General features: G+C 47.0%; 1 protein-coding gene across 28 annotated transcripts in view; it reads left to right on the top strand.

Annotated features, from left to right (window-relative positions):
* Positions 1 to 17,156, top strand: part of ttn.2 (titin, tandem duplicate 2) — a 246,485-nt gene that overhangs the window by 202,569 nt on the left and 26,760 nt on the right. For all 28 annotated transcript variants that reach the window (XM_075480277.1, XM_075480295.1, XM_075480294.1 and 25 more), the window contains one exon: positions 63 to 17,156. In XM_075480277.1, the coding sequence (XP_075336392.1) occupies positions 63 to 17,156 (17,094 nt within the window). The remainder of the gene's footprint in view (positions 1 to 62) is intronic.

The following is a 17,156-nucleotide window of genomic DNA, read 5'->3' as shown; positions in this document are numbered from 1 at the left end:
GCATTTTAAAACAGGAAAATTAGCTCAACTCTAATTAACCTCTTGTTTTTCATGTTCATTAGATCCACCTGGTCCTCCATCCAACCCTAGAATTACAGACACCACAAAGACCACAGTCACCTTTGCCTGGGGACGACCCCACTATGATGGTGGTCTTGAAGTGGACGGGTACATTGTTGAGTACAAAAAGGAAGGGCACGATGACTGGGAGATGGAGACTCAGTACCCAGTGAAAGTTACTGAGTATGTTATTGGTAAACTTCAGAAAGGAGGCAAATACCACTTCAGAGTCAGTGCTTTGAACTCTGAGGGGCTGGGTGAGCCTGCAGAGATTGAGAAAGTCACTGAACTGGTGGACCAGGAAACACTGCCAGACTTTGAGCTAGATGCTGAGCTCAGGAAGACGCTTGTGGTCAGGAGCCGCGCGTCAATCCGTATGTTTGTTCCCATCAAAGGCCGCCCTGTTCCTGAAGTGACTTGGAGCAAAGATGATAGCAACTTAAAAGTTCGTGCACATATTGACACCACAGAGTCCTACACTCTGCTTGTTATTCCTGACTGCACCAGATATGATGCTGGAAAGTATAACCTCTGTCTGGAGAATGTTGCTGGTAAGAAGACTGGCTTTGTCAATGTGAAAGTTTTGGACACACCAGGTCCACCAGTCAATCTCAAACCAAGAGAGATCACTAAGAACAGCATCCACTTGCAATGGGAAATCCCCATAATTGATGGTGGTTCTAAGATTCACAACTACATTATTGAAAAGAGAGATGCCACCAAGAAGGCCTACACAGTTCTTAGCACCACATGGCAGAAGTGTTCCTACAAATTTTCAGACCTTGAGGAGGGAGCTTACTACTACTTCCGTATATCAGCTGAAAATGACCTGGGCGTAGGTGAGCCTGCTGAGACCCCTGAGCCAATCAGAGTGTCTCAGGCTCCTTCTGCACCAGAAAACTTGTATGTTACTGATGTGACGGCTGACAGTGCCAGCCTTGCATGGGCCAAGCCCCTCCATGACGGTGGCAGCTTGATTACAGGGTATGTCATTGAGGCTCAGAAGAAGGACACTGACCAGTGGGTCCATGTGACCACCATCAAGGCTCTGGATTACACTGTCACAGATCTGATCGAGGGCACTGAATATACCTTCCGTATAATGGCTGTCAATGCGTCAGGCAGGAGTGATCCACGTGAGAGCAGGCCTGCTGTGATAAAAGAGCAAACTTCCGCTCCATCATTTGATCTGCGTGGGGTCTACCAGAAGACTGTTATAGCAAAGGCAGGGGATCGTGTGAAGGTGGAGATTCCAGTGCTAGGCAAACCCAGGCCTGTTGTGTCCTGGAAGAAGGGAGACGTGGCGTTCAAGGAGACACAGAGAATGAACGTTGAAACCACACCTACATCAACTATCCTCAACATCAGTGAGATCAAAAGAACCGACGGAGGCCAGTACTCCATGACTGGAAAGAACATGCTGGGTACAGTGACAGAAACCATCACAGTTCTGGTACATGACATTCCCGGTCCTCCCACTGGTCCCATCAAGCTAGACGAGGTCTCATGTGACTATGTCCTCATGTCCTGGGAGGCACCAGAAAATGACGGAGGTGTTCCCATCAACAACTATATAGTTGAGATGCGAGAGACCACTGGCACTTCATGGAAGGAGCTGGCAAGTACAGTTATCCGCACCACATTCAAGGCAGCTCGACTTAATACTGGAACCCAATATCAGTTCCGCATTAAGGCCCAGAACAGATATGGCATCGGACCATGTATTGTTTCTGAACCAGTGGTGGCAGCTTATCCATTTGATGTACCGGGACAGCCTGGGCGTCCTGTGGTCACATCTTTCAACAAGGATGCTATGACCATTAGTTGGAATGAGCCATCTTCTGATGGGGGCAGTCCCATTTTGGGCTATCATGTGGACAGAAAAGAGAGAAACAGCATTCTGTGGCAGAAGATTAGCAAAGCTCTTGTTGTTGGAAATATCTTCAAGTCAACAGGCCTTGTTGATGGCATTGAATATGAACACCGTGTCATTGCTGAGAACATGGCTGGTCTCAGCAAACCCAGCAAACCCTCCGATCCTATGCATGCTTTGGACCCAGTTGACCAACCAGGCAGACCTGTGGCACTAAATGTCACCAGGCATGAAGTGACTGTGTCATGGACCAAACCAGAGGGGGATGGTGGATTTTCCATTACAGGATACACAGTAGAGAGGAGAGAAATGCCCGATGGACGCTGGCTCAAAGCAAACTTCAACAACATTCTTGAAACTGTTTACACAGTCAGTGGTCTGATTGAAGATGCAACGTATGAATTCCGTGTCTTTGCTAGAAACTCAGCAGGTGCTGTTAGTGCTCCATCTCAATCATCAGAAGCAATCACATGTAGAGATGACATTGAAGAGCCCAGGCTTGATGTTGATGTATCATATAGCAGCAATGTTGTGGTCATGGCAGGAGAGATATTCAAGTTGGAAGCCAATGTGACTGGCAGGCCAATCCCATCCCTGGTTTGGACCAAGGAAGGAAAGGAGCTGGAGGATACAGGCAAGCTAGAGATAAAGAATTCTGACTTCCACACGACTTTAATCAACAAAGACTCACTGAGGAAGGATGGTGGTGCTTTCACTCTCACTGCCAGCAATCCCGGTGGCTTTGCCAAGTTTACATTCAATGTCAAGGTGCTTGACAGACCTGGACCACCAGACTCACTAACTGTTACAGATGTCACTGCTGAGAAATGTGTCCTTAACTGGCTCCATCCAACACATGATGGTGGTGCTAAGATAGAGTACTTTATCATTCAGAGACGTGAGACCAGTAGGTTGGCATGGACAAATGTGGCCACAGACCTTCAAGCCAACAGGTTCAAGGTCACCAAGCTTCTTAAGGGCAATGAGTACATTTTCAGAGTTATGGCTGTTAACAAGTACGGTGTGGGTGAACCCCTGGAGTCTGAAGCTATCGTATGTGCCAACCCTTATGTGCCCAGTGACGCACCATCGCAGCCTGAGGTCACCACAATAACAAAGGACTCTATGGTTGTCTGTTGGGAGCGCCCTGAGCATGATGGCGGCAGTAGAATTAACACATATATAATTGAGAGAAGGGATAAAACTGGCCTACGCTGGGTGAAGTGTAACAAGAGGACTGTAACTGACTTGCGATTCAAGGCGTCTGGTCTCACAGTAGGACATGAGTATGAATTCAGAGTTCTTGCTGAGAATAATGCTGGTCTAAGCCAGCCTAGTCCTTCCAGTCCGTTTTACAAAGCCGTGGACACCATCTTCCAGCCTGGACCTCCAGGGAACCCCAGAGTGCTGGACACAACCAAGTCCTCCATCACACTTGCCTGGAACAAACCTGTCTATGATGGTGGTTCTGAAATCACTGGTTACATTGTGGAGACCTGTCTGCCTGAAGAGGATGAGTGGACCATCCATACTCCCAAGAAGGGATGGACAGCCACTTCATTCACCATCACCAACCTGAAGGAAAACCAGGAGTATAAAATCAACATCTGTGCCACTAATTGTGAAGGAGTGGGAGAACCTGCTGCCGTTCCTGGAACTCCTAAAGCTGAAGACAGACTGCTTCCTCCAGAAATTGAACTTGGAGCAGAGCTCCGTAAGGTGGTCTGCATCAGAGCCTGCAGTACACTCAGACTCTTCGTCCCCATCAAGGGCAGACCAGCGCCTGAAGTGAAATGGTCAAGAGAGCATGGAGAATCCCTGGACAAAGCTATCATCGAAATCACTCCATCATTCACCACTCTCCTGATAGAGAATGTTGACAGGTTTGATGGAGGTAAATACTTGGTGACTATAGAGAACGCCTCAGGGAGTAAGACAGCTTTTGTTAATGTCAGAGTACTCGATACTCCTGGAGCACCTCAGAATCTGTTTATTAAGGAGGTCTCTAGAGATTCAGTTTCCTTGGTTTGGGATGCACCTCTCATTGATGGGGGCTCCAGAGTCCGTAACTACATTGTGGAGAAGCGTGAGTCAACCAGGAAAGCCTACTCAACTGTCTGTGCCAGTTGCCACAAGTCAAGTTGGAAAATTGGTGAACTACAGGAGGGTAAAATGTACTTCTTTAGAATCCTGGCTGAAAATGAATATGGTATTGGTCTCCCAGCAGAGACTGTTGAGCCAATTAAAGTGTCAGAGAAGCCTCTTCCACCAGGCAAAGTGTCCCTCCATGAGGTTACGAGTCACAGTGTCACACTAACTTGGGAAAAGCCTGACCATGATGGCGGAAGCAGAATCACAGGCTACATTGTTGAAATGCAAGGTAAAGGCAGTGAGAAGTGGACTCAGGTCATGGTGGTAAAGACCAATGCGGCTCAGGTAACTGGGCTGACACAGGGGGAGGAGTATATGTTCCGTGTCTCATCCACCAATGAAAAGGGTGTTAGTGACCCACGTCCTCTCAGTCTCCCTGTGGTGGCTAATGATCTGGTTATCCCGCCAACCTTCAAACTGCTTTTCAGCACATTCAGCGTGCTAGCTGGAGATGATCTAAAGATAGATGTACCATATGCTGCCTGTCCCAAGGCTACAGCAACATGGCTCAAAGCTGGTGTTCTTCTCAAGGAAACAACAAGAGTTAATGCAGAGGCAACAGACAAAAACCTTCTTCTGGTCATTAAGGAGGCTTGCAGAGATGATGTTGGCACATACACTATCAAACTGACGAACACAGCTGGAGAGGCTACCACAGATATCAGTGTTCTTGTCTTAGATAAGCCTGGTCCTCCTACTGGCCCAATCAAGATGGATGAGGTCACTGCTGATAGTTTGATCTTATCTTGGAATGCACCACAATATGACGGTGGTTGCACCATCAACAATTACATTGTAGAGAAGAGAGACACATCAACCACCAACTGGCAGATTGTGTCAGCCACAGTGGCCAGAACCACAATCAAGGCAGCCCGTCTGAAGACTGGATCTGAGTACCAGTTTAGGATTGCTGCAGAGAATAGATATGGCAAATCCTCATTCCTGCTCTCTGATACCATTATTGCTCAATATCCATTTGAATTGCCTAGTTCACCGCGTTCTGTTGTGGTCCAGTCAGCCACCAAGGAGAGCATGGTGGTTGTGTGGGAGAAACCTAGCAATGATGGTGGAACCAAAATTCTGGGTTACCACTTAGACCTCAAAGAAAAGAACAGTATCATGTGGGTGAAGCAGAACAAACAACTCATACCAGAGACCAGATTCAAAGTTGTTGGCCTCGAGGAGGGTATCGATTATGAGTTCAGAGTGTATGCTGAGAACATTGTTGGCCTCAGCAAAGCCAGCAAAGTGAGTGAAATGCAAGTGGCCAGAGATCCTTGTGACAGACCAGGAAAACCAGAAGCTGTCATTGTGACAAGAAACCGAGTGACACTCAGATGGACCAAACCTGAGTATGATGGTGGCATTAAAATCACAGGTTATGTGGTTGAGAAAAAGAAAGGAGATGGACGCTGGATGAAGGCCAGTTTCGCCAACATTCTTGAAACTGAATTTGTTGTTACAGAACTCACTGAAGATCAAGTTTATGAGTTCCGTGTTATTGCCAGAAATTCAGCCGGTGTCTTTAGCCAACCGTCCGATTCCACTGGATCTATCACTGCTAAGGATGAGGTGGATCCACCCAAAATTGACTTGGAGGCTAAGTACTCGCAGGCTGTAGTGATAAATGCTGGAGAGATATTCAGCCTTGAGGCTGCTGTATATGGTAAGCCTGTGCCCACCATACACTGGATAAAAGAAGGCCATGAGATTACTGAAGCAGCTCGCTTAGAGGTCAAGAACACAGACTTTACAGCCTGTCTGGTTGTTAAGGAAGCCATCCGTGTTGATGGAGGCCAGTACACTTTGCTGGTAAAGAATGTTGGAGGAGAGAAATCTGTTCACATAAACGTCAAGGTCTTGGACAGACCAGGTCCACCTGAAGGCCCTATCTCTATATATGGAGTCACAAGTGAGAAATGCTCCATTTCCTGGAAACCTCCCTTGCAAGATGGAGGTAGTGATGTTTCCTATTACATTGTTGAGAGGAGGGAAACCAGCAGACTGGTTTGGACCGTGGTTGAACAAAAAGTTCAGACACTCAACTTGAAGATCACTAAACTTCTCCCAGGTAATGAATACATCTTCAGAGTGATCCCAGTCAACAAATATGGCGTTGGTGAGCCCCTTGAATCTGAACCAATGATTGCCAGAAATCCATTTGTCACTCCGAGCCCACCGACAGAAGTGGAAGTCTCCACAATCACTAAGGACTCTATGGTGGTAACTTGGGAGAGACCAGCTAATGATGGTGGCAGCGCAATCCAGGGATACGTTGTTGAGAAACGTGACAAGGATGGTGTGAGGTGGACCAGGTGCAACAAGCGCAATGTAAGTGAGCTGCGCTTCAGAGTGACAGGGCTTTTGGAAAACCATAGCTATGAAATCAGAGTCGCTGCTGAGAATGCTGCTGGAGTTGGAACACCTAGCACACCAACAGTTTACTACAAAGCACTGGACCCCATCTTCAAACCTGGCCCACCAAACAACCCCAAGGTTGTAGACACGTCTAGATCCACTGTGTCCCTGACATGGGGCAAACCCATCTATGATGGTGGTTGTGAGATTCAGGCTTACATTGTGGAAGCATGTAATACTGTATCTGATGAGTGGTTTATGTGCACTCCTCCCACTGGAATCACAGACACTAAGTTTATAGTGAAAAAGCTTCTTGAGAAGCATGAGTACCAGTTCAGAGTGTGTGCAGTCAACAAAATTGGTGTTGGTGAGCATGCTGAGGTGCCTGGAAAACACCTTCTAGTGGAGAAGCTTGAGGCTCCCGATCTTGACCTGGATGCTGACATGAGAAAAATGATCAACATCAGATCAGCCTGCACTCTCAGGCTGTTTGTTCCTGTGAGAGGTCGCCCAGCTCCTGAGGTGAAATGGGGCAAAGTTGACGGGGAGATTAAGGAAACTGCCCAGATTGACAATACAGGCAGTTATGCTTCACTTGTCATTGAGAATGTTGACAGATTTGACAGTGGCAAGTACACTTTGACTGCAGAGAATGCAAGCGGAGTAAAGTCTGTCTTCATCAGCGTCAGAGTACTGGACTCCCCAAGTCCACCCACTAACTTTATGGTGAAAGAGATTACCAAGAACTCTGTCACTCTCACATGGGAGCCTCCTCTTCTGGATGGTGGCGCAAAGGTTAAGCATTACATTGTTGAGAAACGTGAGAGCACCAGGAAAGTTTATTCACCCATCACCACTTGCAACAGGATGTCATGGAAAATTGAGCCTCTTCCAGAGGGTGGAATCTTCTTCTTCAGAGTCCTGGCTGAGAATGAATATGGTGTTGGTCTCCCAGCAAAAACTTTAGAGCCAATTAAAATATCTGAAAAACCTCAGCCACCTGGTAAGGTCAGCGTTGTTGACGTCACTCATAGCACTGTTTCTCTCAACTGGGAGAAGCCTGCACATGATGGTGGCAGCAGAATCAGTTACTATGAAGTTGAAGTGGCTCCTAAGGACAGTGACGTTTGGTCTGTGTGTGCCAGTGTGAAGGGCTTGGAGACAGTAGTGACCAACCTTCTCAAAGGAGGAGAATATAATTTCAGAGTTGTTGCAGTAAATGACAAAGGCAAAAGTGATCCAAGACAACTGGTTCAGTCAGTTGTTGCAAAGGACCTTGTCATTGAGCCCTCTGTTAGACCAAAAGTGAGTTCATACAGTGTACAGGTGGGATATGATCTCAAGATAGAGGTTCCAATTGCTGGTCATCCAAAGCCAACCATCACCTGGACCAAGGATGGAGCAGCCCTTAAGCAGACCACCAGAGTCAATGTTACTGACTCGAAACATCAAACCACTCTTATAATAAAGGATGCCACGAGAGAGGATGGAGGCATGTACACTATCAATATTGCCAATGCCCTGGGTTCCAAAGATGCCACCATTGAGGTGATCACCCTGGACAAGCCAGGCCCACCAACAGGACCCGTCAAGATTGAGGATATCAGTGCTGAGAGTATGACTCTCAGCTGGGAACCTCCTACATACACAGGTGGCTGTCCAATCTCCAACTATGTGGTGGAAAAGAGAGATACAACTACAACCAACTGGGTGGTGGTTTCTGCAACTGTGGCAAGAACCACATTAAAAGTAGCCAATCTTAAGACAGGTGCTGAATACCAGTTCAGAATCTATGCAGAGAATAGATATGGAAAGAGTTACGCAATTGATTCAGAGCCTGTTTTGGCACAGTATCCATTCCAGGAGCCTGGCTCTCCAGGGACACCATTTGTGTCCTCATACACTAAAGATTATATGGTGGTTGAGTGGCATAAACCCCCATCGGATGGAGGCAGTACAATCCTGGGTTACCATTTGGAGAGGAAAGAGAAAAACAGTATCCTCTGGACCAAGATTAACAAAATGCTCATCGCTGACTGTAGATTCAAATCCACTCCTCTTGAGGAAGGCATTGAGTATGAGTATAGGGTATATGCTGAGAATATTGTTGGTATTGGAAAATGCAGCAAAATATCTGAGGTTTATGTTGCCCGTGACCCATGTGATCCTCCTGGCCGTCCTCAGGCTATCATTGTGACCAGGCATTCAGTGAAACTGAGGTGGACTCCACCACAGTATGATGGTGGAAGCCTTGTTACTGGCTACGTGGTGGAGAAACGTGACCTTCCAGAGGGAAAATGGATGAAGGCTAGCTTCGCAAACGTTATTGAACATGAATTTACAGTTACTGGTCTCATGGAGGACAGTAAATATGACTTCAGAGTAATTGCAAGGAATGCAGCTGGTGCGGTCAGCAAGCCTTCTGAGACTACGGGATCCATAACGGCCAATGATGAAGTTGAGCCACCCAAGTGTGAGACAGATCCTATGTACAACCAGACTCTTGTTATTAATGCAGGAGAGACATTTATTCTTGAGGCCAGTGTTGAAGGAAAGCCCCTCCCAACAGCTCAGTGGTTCAAGGGAAATGTTGAAGTTGAGAACTCAGCTAGAGCTGAGATCAAAAACACAGATTTTAAACCTTTGCTTGTTGTGAAGGATGCCGTCAGAGTGGATGGTGGACAGTACACTCTGGTTCTGACAAATGTGGCTGGAACTAAGACTGTTCCATTCAGTGTGAAGGTTCTGGACAGACCAGGGCCCTCAGAGGGACCTCTTACAGTCAGCAATGTTACGGAGGAGAAATGCTCACTATCATGGCTGCCACCCAGACATGATGGAGGAGCTAGCATTTCTCACTACATCATTCAAAAGCGAGAAACCAGCCGCCTCGCATGGACTGTGGTCTCCAGTGACTGCGGAGCTACAATGTTCAAGGTTACCAAGCTATTGAAAGGCAATGAGTACATTTTCAGAGTCATGGCTGAAAACAAATATGGTGTGGGGGAGCCTCTTGAATCAGCACCTGTGATTATGAGAAATCCATTTGTTCCCCCTGGCTCACCTCAGGAACTTGAGATCACTAACATTACCAGGGACTCCATGACTGTCTGTTGGAACCGCCCTGAGACCACAGGAGGCAGTGATATTGTTGGTTACATCATCGAGAAGAGGGACAGAGCTGGAGTGAGGTGGACCAAGTGCAACAAACGCAGAGTGATAGACCTGCGTTTCAGAGTAACAGGACTGACTGAGGACCATGAATATGAATTCAGGGTATCAGCTGAGAATGCAGCTGGAGTGGGCAAGCCAAGCCCAGTGACACCCTATCTCAAAGCCTGTGACCCCACCTTTGAACCAGGCTCTCCCACCAATGCCCACATGGTAGACACCACAAAAGACTCCGTCACTGTCTCTTGGCATCGGCCTATCTATGACGGTGGTTGTGAGATCGAAGGGTATGCTGTTGAAATTACGAAGGCTGATGAAGAGGATTGGACAATATGCACTCCACCCACTGGAGTCAAGGAGACCAAGTTTACCATCAAAAAGCTGATAGAACACCAAGAATACAAGGTCCGTGTCTGTGCTATCAATAAGCTGGGTGTTGGTGAGCCAACAGAGATCCAGGGAGTCGTGAAGCCTTTGGATAAGATTGATCCTCCAGAGATGATTCTGGATTCAGAGCACAGGAAGGGAATAGTTGTCAGAGCAGGAGGCTCTATAAGAATTGGCATTCCCTTCAAGGGCCGTCCCACTCCTGAAATAAGCTGGGCTAAGGAAGTTGGTGAACTGCCAAGTAAAACTCAGATTCAGACAGGTGAAGATTACACACAGCTATCTATAGACATCTGTGACAAATATGATGCAGGAAAATACATCCTCAACTTAGAAAATAGTGCTGGCACCAAATCAGCATTCGTCTCTGTTAAAGTTCTAGACACTCCAGGGCCTCCTTTAAATCTAACAGTAAAAGATATTAAGAGGGAGACTGTCACTCTGACCTGGGAGCCTCCTGTTATTGACGGTGGTGCAAGAATTAAGAATTACCTGGTTGAAAAGCGTGAGTCCACAAGGAACGTTTATTCTAATATAGATAACAAATGCACAAAGACAAGCTATCGCATCACTGGCCTCACTGAGGGAACCATCTACTATTTCAGAGTCTTAGCTGAGAACGAATTTGGTGTGGGACAGTCAGCTGAAACAGAAGAAGCAGTTAAAACGTCTGAGCCACCTCTGCCTGTGGGCAAGGTCACTTTGACTGAAGTGACAAAAACCTTGGCCACTCTCTCCTGGGAGAAGCCAGTTCATGATGGAGGCAGCAGGATTATTGGCTACTACATTGAGATGCAACCTGTAGGCTCAGAGGAATGGGTGGTGGCTACGACAAGCAAAACTTGTGAGGGTACTGTCACAGGCCTTAGTGCAGGGCACGAGTACCTGTTTAGAGTATCAGCCTTCAACGAGAAGGGCAAGAGTGACCCCAGAGCTTTGGCTGTTCCAGTCACTGCTAAAGATGTAACCATTGAGCCCAGATTCAAAATGAGATTCAACACTTACAGTTTGCAGAATGGGGAGGATCTGAAGATTGAGATTCCAGTGATTGGACGTCCTGTTCCCAAGGTTGAGTGGAAAAAGGAAGGACACGCTCTTAAGGAGACAACTAGACTAAATGTGTTCAGCACACCATCATCCACTAAGCTGTTTATCAAAGATGCAAATAAAGAAGACTCAGGTAAATATACTGTCACAGCCACCAGCAGCATTGGAACAGCTACAGAGGAGATCACCATTGTTATTCTAGACAAGCCTGGGCCACCCAAAGGCCCTGTGAAGATTGAGGAGGTTAGCTCTAATTATGCCAATCTCTCCTGGGAGCCACCAGAGTACACTGGAGGCTGTCAGATCAATAACTACATTGTAGAGAAGAGAGACACAACCACCACAGCATGGCAGATTGTGTCTGCTACTATTGCAAGGACAACCATTAAAGTCACCAACCTGAAGACTGGCGTTGAGTATCAATTCAGAGTGTCTGCTGAGAACAGATATGGAAAAAGTTCAGCTATTCTCTCTCCTGCAGTTATTGCTCAGTATCCATTCAGTGAGCCTGCTGCACCAGGAACACCAACTGTTACAGCTGCAACCAAGGATAACATGGTTGTTGAGTGGAAACCTCCCACCAACAATGGAGGCAGTCCAGTCATTGGCTATCACTTGGAAAGAAAAGAGAAGAACAGCCTTTTGTGGACTAAACTGAACAAGCTTCTAATCCCAGACACTCGTTTCAAGACAACAGAGCTGGAAGAAGGTATTGAATATGAATTCAGAGTTTATGCTGAGAACATTGCTGGTCTCAGCCAAGCTAGCAAAATCTCTGCGAGTACGGTAGCCAGGGACCCATGTGACCCACCAGGCACCCCTGAGGCCATTGAAATCACCAGAAACCATGTTACACTCCGGTGGACAAAGCCCCAGTACAATGGAGGCAGTGCCATCACTGGCTATTTGATTGAGAGGAGGAAGCACCCAGATACTCGTTGGATGAAGGCCAGCTTTACCAACATCATTGATACCCAGTTTACAATCACTGGTCTCACTGAGGACTGTGTTTATGAATTCAGAGTCATTGCCAGGAATGCTGCTGACATCTGCAGTCGTCCATCTGAAAGCACAGGAGAAATTACAGCCAACGATGCAATTGAGGCTCCAGAAGCCACGATGGATTCTAAATTCAAGGATCTGACTGTTGTTCGTGCAGACGAAACATTTGTCATTGATGCTGATTACACTGGCAAGCCTATGCCTGAGGTCACATGGTTAAAGGATGGTAAGGAAATTGACAAAGCCACTCCAAGAATGGAGATCAAGACCACTCTCACACGTACCATCCTGACAGTCAAAGAATGCATCAGAGTGGATGGTGGCCACTTTGTCCTTAAACTTGTCAATGTGGGAGGAGTTAAGATGATCCCAGTCAATGTTAAAGTTCTAGATAGACCTGGTCCTCCAGATGGCCCATTAGAAATCAAAGGGGTCACATCTGAGAAATGTTATCTGCATTGGAACCATCCCTCACATGATGGCGGGTCAGGCATCTCTCACTACATCATAGAGAAGAGAGAGACCAGCCGTTTGTCATGGACTATGGTTGAGCCAAAGATCCAGGCAATCAGCTACAAAGTCACAAAACTGCTTCCTGGCAATGAATACATCTTCAGAGTCACTGCGGTAAATAAATATGGTGTTGGTGAACCTTTAGAATCGGATCCTGTCATTGCTCGCAACCCATTCACCACTTCCAGTGCCCCCTCCACCCCAGAGCCCAGTGCTATTACCAGAGATTCAATTGTGCTTACTTGGGAGAGACCTGAAGATAATGGAGGAGCTGAAATTGAAGGCTATGTCCTTGAAAAACGTGATAAGGATGGCGTCAGATGGACCAAGTGTAACAAGAAGAGGCTGAGCGACCTGAGATTCCGGTGCAGTGGCCTCACAGAGGGCCACTCCTATGAATTCAGGATCTCGGCTGAAAATGCTGCTGGTGTTGGAAAGCCTAGTGCACCAACAGAGTACATCAAGGCATGTGATGCCACTTATCCACCAGGACCTCCAAATAATCCCAAAGTCACTGATCATTCAAGCACCACCGTTTCCCTGTCCTGGTCCAGGCCTATCTATGATGGAGGGGCACAGATCACAGGATATGTTGTTGAAAAGAAAGAAGCTGGAGATGACGAATGGATTGTTTGCACACCTCACACTGGTGTCCAAGAAACTCACTACACTGTAAAGACACTGAAAGAGAATGCAGAGTACAACTTCCGTATCTGTGCTGTAAACTGTGAGGGTGTTGGAGATCACGTAGACCTACCTGGGTCTGTGATTGCTTCTGAGAAGCTCGAGGCTCCTGAAATTGAACTAGATGCTGACCTGAGAAAGATGGTCAATGTTCGAGCTACCGCCACCCTGCGTCTGTTTGTGACAATCAGGGGAAAGCCTGAACCTGAGGTCAAATGGTCAAAGGCTGACGGCACTCTGAATGAACGGGCTCAGATCGATGTAACTAGCTCTTATACAATGCTGGTGATAGAGAATGTTGATAGATTTGACACTGGCAAATACGTACTAACCCTTGAGAACCTCAGTGGCTCTAAATCAGCCTTCATCAATGTTAGAGTTCTAGATTCACCCAGTGCTCCAACCAACCTGGAGGTTAAGGATGTGAAGAGACATTCTGTTTCTCTTTCTTGGGAGCCTCCGCTTATTGATGGTGGGGCTAAGATATCACACTATATTGTAGAAAAGAGAGAGCAGAAGAGGATGGCTTTCACCAGTGTTTGCACAAACTGTGTAAGGAACTCCTACATCATTTCTGACCTGCAGGAAGGAGGCAGATACTATTTCCGGGTGTTGGCTGTGAATGAGCTGGGAGTAGGCCTGCCTGCCTCCACAGATCAAGTTAAAGTATCAGAGGCTCCTTTGCCACCTGGTAAGGTTGTCCTCGTTGATGTGACTCGTCATACTGTCACCCTTTCCTGGGAAAAACCTGATCATGATGGAGGCAGCAAAATCACAAGCTACATTGTCGAGATGCAGCCCAAAGGTGATGACAAATGGACAGTGTGCAGTAAAGCCAAAGCACTTGAAGCTACTATTGATGGACTCACAACTGATGAAGAATATTCCTTCAGGGTGATTGCTGTGAATGATAAGGGTAGGAGCGATGCCAAGCCTTTGGCTACTCCTGTGGTGGTAAAGGATATCACAACGGCGCCTTTCATTAACTTGCTGTTCAACACATACAGCGTAAAAGCAGGGGATGATTTGAAGATTGATGTTCCCTTCAGAGGGAGGCCCCAGCCTGAGGTGTCCTGGAAGAAGGATGGCCATGTGCTCAAACAGACAACCAGAGTAAATGTTCTTAATTCCAAGACCTCATCCAAGATTAACATCAAGGATGCCACCAAGGATGATGTTGGAAAGTATGAGCTTACACTGACTAATACAGTTGGCACCAAGACAGCTGAAATCTCTGTTATAATCCTGGACAAACCAGGCCCACCCAGCAACATCATTCTAGATGAAGTGAGTGCTGACTTCATCTCACTCTCCTGGGATGCTCCAATTTATGATGGTGGATGCCAGATTAACAACTATGTGGTGGAGAAGAGAGATACCACCACAACTACATGGCAGATAGTGTCAGCCACAGTAGCCAGGACATCAATAAAGGTTTCTCGTCTCACTCAAGGAACAGAGTACCAGTTCCGCATTGCAGCTGAGAACCGTTATGGAAAGAGTCCTGCCATTGATTCTGCTCCCGTTGTTGCTCAGTATCCATTTGAGCCTCCTGGTCCTGCAACCAACCTCCATGTTGCTCATGCTACCAAGACTAGCATGCTGGTGGTGTGGGGCAGACCTGCCAGTGATGGTGGAAGCCCTGTTGTTGGTTATCACATTGAATCCAAAGAGCAAAGTAGCATTCTATGGACCAAAGTCAACAGAGGTCTGTTGGCTGAAAACCAATTTAAGATGACTGGCACTGAAGAAGGTCTGATGTATCAGTTTAGAGTCTATGCTGAAAATATTGCTGGTATTGGTGTATGCACTAAGCCTAGTGACCCTGTTGCAGCCAGGGACCCATGTGAATCTCCACGTAACCTTAAAGTCACAAACATCACCAGAAACTCAGTGTCCCTCTTCTGGGATGGGCCAGAGTATGATGGTGGAGTTAAAATAACTGGATACATTGTAGAGCGTAAAGAACTTCCCAATGGTCGGTGGTTAAAATGCAACTTCACCAATCTGCAGGAAACCTACTATGATGTCACGGGCCTCACAGAAGATGTCCAATATGACTTCCATGTTATTACTAAGAATTCTGCTGAGCTATTGAGTGCTCCTTCAGAGAGCACTGGTCCTATCACTGTCAAGGATGATGTAGATCCTCCAACTATAATCATGGAAGATAAATTCAGACAGTTGGTTGTCATAAAGGCTGGAGATATTATTAGAATTGATGCTGAAATCACAGGACGTCCACTCCCAGTAGTCACCTGGTCTAAGGATGGAAAGGAGATTGAGGCCAAGGCTAGGTATGAAATCACCTCCACCAACTTCACAACCACCCTGATTGTCAGAGACGCTATAAGGAGGGACTCTGGACAGTACGTCCTGACTCTGCACAATGTAGGTGGAACCAGGTCTGTGCCTGTCAACTGTAAGGTTCTGGACAGACCTGGACCTTCCTCAGGCCCTATATCGGTGTCTGGCCTCACCGCAGAGAAATGCACCATAACATGGGGACCTCCTCAAGAGAATGGTGGTGCTGAAATCATGCACTACATTGTGGAGAAGCGTGAGACAAGTCGCCTTGCCTGGACTCTTGTCTATGGTGACATGAAGGCAACTACCTGCAAAGTGACAAAGCTGCTTAAAGGAAATGAGTATATCTTCAGAGTCAGGGGAGTCAACAAATATGGAGATGGCGAAGCTCTGGAGAGTGAGCCAGTAAAGGCCATGGATCCATTCACTGTGGCTGCAGCCCCCACTAATGTCCAGGTCACCTCAGTTACCAGTGACGCAATGACCATCTGTTGGGAAAGACCAGTTTCTGATGGTGGCAGCAGTATTGCTGGCTATGTAATTGAGAGACGAGAGAAGACTGGTCTCCGTTGGTGCCGTGTCAACAAGAAACCTGTTTATGACCTGAGAGTGAAAGCCTCAAACCTTCGCGATGGCTGTGAGTACGAATACAGAGTGTTTGCAGAGAATGCTGCTGGCCTCAGTGCTGCTAGCACCCCTTGCCCACTCACCAAGGCTGAAGACCCACAGTTCCTGCCCTCACCCCCAGCTAAGCCAAAGATCATTGACTCTACAAAGACCACAGTCACCCTGTCATGGAATAAGCCACTATTTGATGGTGGAGCACCTGTGACTGGTTACAGAGTAGAATACAGAAAGACATTAGATGATGAATGGATTGTTGGAGTCCTGAACACCAAGAGCACAGAGTTTACAGTGGTTGGATTGACACCTGGGGCTGAATATGTATTTGTTGTCAAGTCCATTAACAAGATTGGAGTCAGTGAGCCCAGCCCAGAGTCAGACAACACGGTTGCCAAAGAAAAAGAGGAAGAGCCTGTCTTTGACATCAGCAATGAAATGAGGAAGACTGTTATTGTAAGGGATGGAAGCTCATTTACCATGAAAGTGCCCTTCAGAGGCAAACCCATCCCCAGTGTTACTTGGACTAAGCCTGATGTTGACCTTAGAGTTCGTGCTGTCATTGACACCACAGACACCTACACCTCAATCACCTTAGAAAAAGCAACTCGCAACGACTCTGGAAAATACAATATCATCTTGTCCAGTGTAGCTGGAACCTCCTCACTGACGCTTAATGTCAGAGTCCTAGACTCGCCAGGACCGCCTGCCCAGGTGGAGGTCAAGGATGTGACCAAGACATCTGCCACTCTAACGTGGGACACTCCTGAGAATGAGGGCGGGGGACCAGTTAAGAATTATCTTCTTGATTTCCGTGAGGCCAGCAAGAAAGGCTGGACCAGGTTGACCGACACATGCCATAGACTGTCATACAAGGTGTCAAACCTGAAGGAGGGAGAAGTTTACTTCTTCAGAGTGACAGGGGAGAATGAATATGGTGTTGGTGTTCCTGCCGAGACTAAAGAGGGAACCAAAATCACAG

The sequence above is a fragment of the Odontesthes bonariensis genome, chromosome 12, assembly GCF_027942865.1.
Source record: "Odontesthes bonariensis isolate fOdoBon6 chromosome 12, fOdoBon6.hap1, whole genome shotgun sequence".
Lineage (NCBI taxonomy): Eukaryota > Metazoa > Chordata > Actinopteri > Atheriniformes > Atherinopsidae > Odontesthes > Odontesthes bonariensis.
This window is presented reverse-complemented; position numbering and strand designations above follow the sequence as displayed.